The sequence below is a fragment of the Cinclus cinclus genome, chromosome 16 (genome assembly GCF_963662255.1).
Source record: "Cinclus cinclus chromosome 16, bCinCin1.1, whole genome shotgun sequence".
NCBI lineage: Eukaryota > Metazoa > Chordata > Aves > Passeriformes > Cinclidae > Cinclus > Cinclus cinclus.
Genome location: NC_085061.1, coordinates 10,064,958 through 10,071,545, shown reverse-complemented (window position 1 = coordinate 10,071,545; position 6,588 = coordinate 10,064,958). Strand labels below are relative to the sequence as shown.

At 44.0% G+C, this 6,588-nt stretch overlaps 1 protein-coding gene across 1 annotated transcript; it reads right to left on the bottom strand.

The window, feature by feature from the left end:
• Positions 1-529: 529 nt before the first annotated feature.
• On the bottom strand, positions 530-6,197 carry LOC134050544 (lipopolysaccharide-induced tumor necrosis factor-alpha factor homolog). The gene is made up of 4 exons (XM_062503683.1): positions 6,128-6,197; positions 2,043-2,219; positions 1,491-1,647; positions 530-1,172 (listed from the first exon to the last, which is right to left on the bottom strand). Exons 2-4 carry the CDS (start codon positions 2,212-2,214, stop codon positions 1,064-1,066), a joined length of 438 nt encoding a protein of 145 aa, XP_062359667.1. The 5' UTR covers positions 2,215-2,219; positions 6,128-6,197; the 3' UTR covers positions 530-1,063.
• Positions 6,198-6,588: the final 391 nt, after the last annotated feature.

The following is a 6,588-nucleotide window of genomic DNA, read 5'->3' as shown; positions in this document are numbered from 1 at the left end:
CATTCCCTAATTTTTTATGACTATCATCTTAAATAAGCATATCCAGCTTAAGTTTCTAAAAGCAGAACTCATCTTTAATTTAATGTAGAAAAATCAGAGAAACTCCTTAACAAACATTTTTCCTTTTTAATAAAGAAACAATAATTAATGAGCATGTCAACAACTAAAAGCCCAAGTGTTCTATTTATGTGTTTCAGATGAAATTCAAGCCTTAAGATAAGGCCGAGTTCTGATTATGATTGATTAGCTGATTTATATAAACGCACAAGTTTTCCAATGTTCTGATCAAGGCTCTCTGGGCATTTCCACTGGGGTGAAGAAAACACTTCACAGACTTTGAATCAACGGTAAGAAAGCCTCCAGCCTAACAAAACCCACTGAACATATATCTTCTATATGAACATCTTTACTTCAGATTAGAGACATGACTACAACTGAAACTGGCAAGAAAATTCAGATACTAGATTCAATCACTATTTTTGCACAAAAACCTGAGTTGTCAATTTGTAAAATCTACCTCCAAGAACGATGAAGCCTTTAGGTTTGGTTATCTTCCACCTACAGAAATTTTAAAATTCATTCTAGTGCTCATGAAAAGAAGACAACAAATGATTTATTTTTTCAAAGAGGAGAACCTGTCTCTGAGGCAGTTCCCTGCAAGTTCATAAACAGTGATGCTGCCAAAGCATGATCCGAAATAGTTCTCCACACACATCCTCCTCTTGTTCTGTGCTGTGACTTTACAGTCTCAATACAAGCACAATGCCCAAGACAAGATTAACTGAAGAACATCACCAACCTGTTAGGTGTAAAGCAAAAAGGGAAACACTCTATTGCTCTCCACTGGTGCTGGACTGAGTGGTCCATACAGATTAGGTATGCTTTTTACAGACCTAACTGAGACTCCTCTCAAGCAAATGCATATTCAAACCATCTAGCAATAAACATTACTTTTTATTGGTTTCCAGTGAAAGGATGCACAGAAAAAACATGTCTCCATGAAGCTTTAGAGAGGGCTTGTAGAGGTGCTAAACAACGTCATCAATCAATGTTTAAACACTGCCTATAAACGTTTGTAAGAACCAACAAGAGCACTGCATTTTGGACAGGTGTGATCCACATCCTTCAGGGCATCAATGCAGAAGGGAATTAAGCAGCAGCCTGCTATGCACCTGCAAAGGCAAAAAAAAAAAAAAAGAGAAAAACAATGCTTTACCACTTTGTATACACACAAGAAGGTAAAATGTATTTTGTCCAAAAGCCATCAGTAAAACTGGTGCCATAAGCTTTAGGAAGAACACACATGGCTATGGAGTCCAATATCATAATGTTCCAGAAGTGCTTTAAGGTCCTGTAGGACACAGATGCAGATGTAAGCTAATTGAACCACCAAGGCACAGGTCCCACATAGAGCAAGCAAAGCTGACAGCTCCCTTACACATTAAAGCGAAAAAAAGTCGAGGTGAAAGTACAAGTTGGAGTTGACCTACCCCAGCAGGCAGAGGCCACCACATGACAGCCAGGTCAAAGCTCCTGAGTCATATGAGAGACGTGTCACTATCACCTGGTTACAGGACGGGCAGCACATCTGGACTGGGCGGTCATAAAAGAGTACTGGCTGCTGCACATACACCGTCTGAACAGTAACTGAGCAGAGAAATGGCTGTTTACTCCATGAGGAACAGGAGAAAAGAGTAGCAGTCAACTTTCTCTAAACCAGGCATAACTGAAATATTCAGGGCTCAGAGCAATGAATACAATACACAGAGACAGAGAGAAATCACCATGGCATTTCCTAATAAAGAAATACACTGGCTTAAAAATAAAGCTGCACTAAAAACTGCAGAAAGCCAAATTATGTTATTGATATCAGGGCACACTGAGGGATTCACAAGAATTGATTCACCTTATTCTCTTCAAAAGTATTTTTTAGCAAGTGGTGAACACCTGTGAACCACGATTTTTCATCTTCTGACAGCACCTATTACAGAGCCACTTGACACCACCTTAACATGAGGTACAGAAGAGTTTTGGAGCCTTACCAGGGTTATTTGCTGGTGGAGGCTGTCCCATGTGTGGGGGAGGGTTCATTCCCTTCCCATCTGGCTTCTGTCCAGGGATGGGATAAGGGTGAGGATAGTTCATATTGATGCCGATGGCTTCATCATAAGAAGGTGGTGCAGACGGGACAGGGTTGCCGCCTGGAGCAGACATTATATCTGAAATATAAAAGAGAGAAAATCATAACAGAAGGTATTATTTATTAAGGGAAATTAACAAATAATTAGGCTCAACTGAACAGCAAGAAGATTACTAAATTAAAAGGGACTTTAAACAGCATTAAATTAATTGGCTGGTATTTGTTTCTGATAGTATTAAATGTTAATCTTGATTTCACTGTTGTTCTTGCCTACTTCCCATTTCCTTTTCACTACGAATTTTTTGCACTTTGTCCCAACACCAATTCTTCCTCATACTAAAGCAAGGAGGTGGGGCATCTTTATAAGTACACTGAACTATCTGGCAGTCTCCTAATTCTTCAAGAACACCATTTCTAATCCCTCTTGTTCACCTGAAAAACTGAACAGTATGATAGGTCACATGGCAGCTGCTAATCAACATGAGCCTGGTTTGTGGTGAAGCTTAAGCAATTAAAAAATACTATTTACCTCTGCTGTAATTTGAAATAAGAAGTATTTATATTGAAGGAAAATAGAAACCCAAATAATTAAGCATGTCCAACTGAACTCAAAGCTCTTGCAACTATCAAATGTGTCTAAGCTTGCCATTTTTGCTTCTTGGCAATGTTTTAATGAGTTTGCAGTGTAACTCTTCCTCTACCAATTGTTATTTTGTTGCAGAGGATAGGAATGCTGACCACTGCCAAGAAAGGACCGCTGCTTCTACTCAGACTTCCTCTCCTCCTCCCCAGATACCCACTTCCTACATTCTGCCCACCATTTTCTTCGTGGAACAAAGTCTTATGGCATCAATGCTGACCAAGCATCCCCCTTTTCCCCTGCCTCCTAAGGATCAGACAGCTCTCTAAGAGCCACACTCCATTCTGTTGTTGCACATACGACCCCTCTCTACACATGCGAGTCTGCCCTCAGTACTGTCTGGGAAAGGCAACCTGTATTTGGAATATTAATTCTATGGTGCTATGAAAATTATATAGGAGCTCAAATTACCCATAGCACTACCATGAATAAAAGAAAGGAAATTGCACTGATGCAATTTTCCAGTACAAAAGTCAACATGCAAAGAGAAGGAATTTCAGGTGAAAGTATCTGTTTAGGGTGTCACTCCACCCACACTAAGCTCAGGTGAGACCCAGCACACAAGTTTCCAACAGTGACACAAGCCTTTCCATTCACCCGAAATCATGGAATACTGCTGATTATCTTCCTCACACAATACAGCTTCCATCAGGATTTCAGTGAAGTCCATAAACACTTCCATAAAGAAATTGTCACAAGCTTATTCACTCTTCCAGGTTACACAGGACTAATCAGCTGCCCTGGTGGGATGGGGACAGATACACCAGTAAAAACAGCAATGTTTATAAATTTCAGGAGTCCCACATGCTTCTCAGCAGAATTAGAAGAAATGTGCAAAGATGTATTACAAAGGTAATTGTGTACTTAATCAAGTGTGGGTTTTATAGCAGCCCCACGGCCAGGACAAACACAGGAACTAGTACAGAAGAACAGATGTGGCTACAGGGGCTGAAGCAGTAACTGTGGTAAGCTGGGGACAAACATTGCTCCTTCCCACCTTTCTCATACTCACAGTGCAGCTTTGGCAGAATGAAGAGGGAACAAGACAGCACTCAAAGATGTTGAAACTCAGTAAGTTTTTGTCATAACAAGTATTTCATAGCTATACTTTTAAAAAACACTGATCTGTTTTCTTTAGAAAAGAGAAGTTTTCTCCTTGTGACTAAAACTACAGAGCTGAATCACGACCTACTGGCCCCACTCACTGTGCTGGTTTTGGCTGAAGGTGCACAAGAGGCCAGGAACAGCTGACCCCAGCTGACCAAAGGGATATTCCAGACCATAAAGTATCACGCTCAGCAATAAAATCAGGAAGAAGGCTGTTGAGAGGGAAATACTGCTCAGGGACTGGCTGGGCATCGGTTAGTTGGTGGTGAGCAACTGTTCTCATTTGCTTCACTTGCTGGATTGTATTTCCCTCTGTTACTTTCCTTTTCATTATAACTATTAAATTATTATTTTAATTACTATTTTATTTCAGTTATGAAACAGTTCTTATCTCAACCCATGAGGTCTCTCAAACCCCTCCAGTTTCTTCAGGGGTGCAATGAGTGAGCAGCTGTGTGCTGCTCAGTTGCCAGATGGGGTTAAACACACAGCTACTTCTGCACTGCTCAGCTCTGCTTCACTGTCAAGCAAGCTCTAAGAAATTGAATAACACCCTTTCACAGTATTCAAAATGATCATAACTTCCAGCATGAGCACTTCTAGTCTTAATATTTACTTATTTTTAAATTATATTGCATGTTCATTTCTAACCACCAACTGGTTTTGAACAACCATTTCAATTTAAACGTGATCACTGTGCTTTTTCTGCACATTCGCTTTTTGTTTCTTTTCCTGTAGACAAAAGTGAACAGGTCTCAGGTCCTCAAAGCACTTTGTGGCATCCCTTTTCTTTTTTTAAAGTCTCAAAACTGTTGCATAAATAACATGTACAAAGTACTACAGTGAACAGTAAAAAACTAAAACCATGCATGAATTCCTTCAAGTTCTCTATCAAAAAAAAAATTCCTAATAAACATCAAGATGACATCAGACATACAAAATACTGAGTTGCAGATGTAACCACAACTTCAGCTTTTCAAGTTCCATTTTCTAATGTCCCTTCTGCTCTAAATGTCAACTTTGAAGAGATATTTGAACCATCACTTCATACAGCCAGTGCAAATGTGCAAGTGTGTTTCACACTCCAAGTCTTGAAAATTAGGCTGGGGACAAGGGAAAAAGAAAGTAATAGCCCACCTCTGCTTGGTATGTAAAAAAAACAGTCAATCAAAACCCCATCCAGTAAAGAACTGCTTACAACTACAGCTATCCTAACCTTATCTGGCCAAAGAAATCTTGTTGCTCTTCCCTTAATCTCTTGCTTAAATTTGACACAACTTAATCCTTAAATTAAACAATTGCTACACAGTCCTCTTCACTAGAAATCCTAAATTGCTTTCCAACACCAATGGGTGGTTTAGAGGGCTCCCTGCAGATCACAGTCTAAGACAGCTACCAGTCTGGAGACGGAAATACATGTTGAAGGTTTGTTTTTTTGTTTTTTTAACAACCCAGCAGGATATACAGGCTTATCAAAACAATCGTATTTTTTTCAGCACAAAGCCCTAAAACAGCACCTTCTTGGACCACCAGCTTTGCCCGAACTCTGGACAACAACTTCCTAGGTTACTAATCTGCTGAGAAGTATGATCTCAAAGTTGTTCAGATTTCTAGGGCATTTGTGAGAGAATAAAATCCAGTAATCGCAACAAGAAAGACTCTGACATATTATTTCAGGAAGAACCAATGGCATTGAGGTCACACTAAATTCTATACTGGCAAAGTAGATACAGTACCGCACGGTGTGCTCTGCCGGCAGGAGAGATTTCAGAGGTTAGTATGTTACTTTTACCAAGTAATCAGTAGTTTCGGAATAATCCTGCGAGTGGCTTCCTGTGAGTGACCCCCTCCTCGAGGCAGGGCAGGGCCAGTCCGACAGGAGCTGCTGCCGCGCGGATCCCGAGAGCATTCCCTAAGGAGAGGGACACCTTCCGCCTGCCACGCTCGGGAAAGCGAAACTCCGGCCTCGCTCGGCCCCTACCCGCAGCGCCGAGGGCAGGAGCCGTCACCCACGGCATCTCCCGGACCGTCCCGGGACAGGGCCCGGGGCTGCGCTGCTCGGGACACCGCTGGCCCGTGAAGCCCCATCCTGCCCCCGGTGCCCCGGGGGCTCCTGCGGAGCGGGAGCACTGGGAGCGGCCTGGGGAGGGCAGCGCTCGGGCCCGGGAGCAAAATCAGCCCCCCCGCCGCCCCGCTCTGCCCTGCCCGCGGCACCGCCAGGCTCCGGGCACAGCCCTTACCGTGCCGAGCCGTGCCGTGCCCGCCAGCCCGCCTCGCCTCGCCTCGCCTCTCCTCTCCTCTCCGCTCGCCCGGGTGCAGGCACCGTCAGCAGTGCTTGTCCCGTCCCCACCCGCGTTTCCTCCTCCCCTTTCCCCTAAAGCCGCGAGCAGGCGCCGCGGGGGTTGCTCGGGAGAGCGCTGCGCTGGCCCCAGCCGGGCCCTGCCCGGGAGCCGCCTCGGCCGCTCCCCTGGACCACGGGACGGGAAGGGACGGGAAGGGACGGGAAGGGAAGGGACGGGAAGGGAAGGGACGGGAAGGGACGGGAAGGGAAGGGACGGGAAGGGAAGGGAAGGGAAGGGAAGGGAAGGGAAGGGAAGGGAAGGGTGGAAGTACAGGCACTCCTGACGCATTTCGCAGTCACGGCGATCGGGAACTCCGCGGTTTTCCCTAAGAACTCACTCAGATTAAACCAGTAATCTTC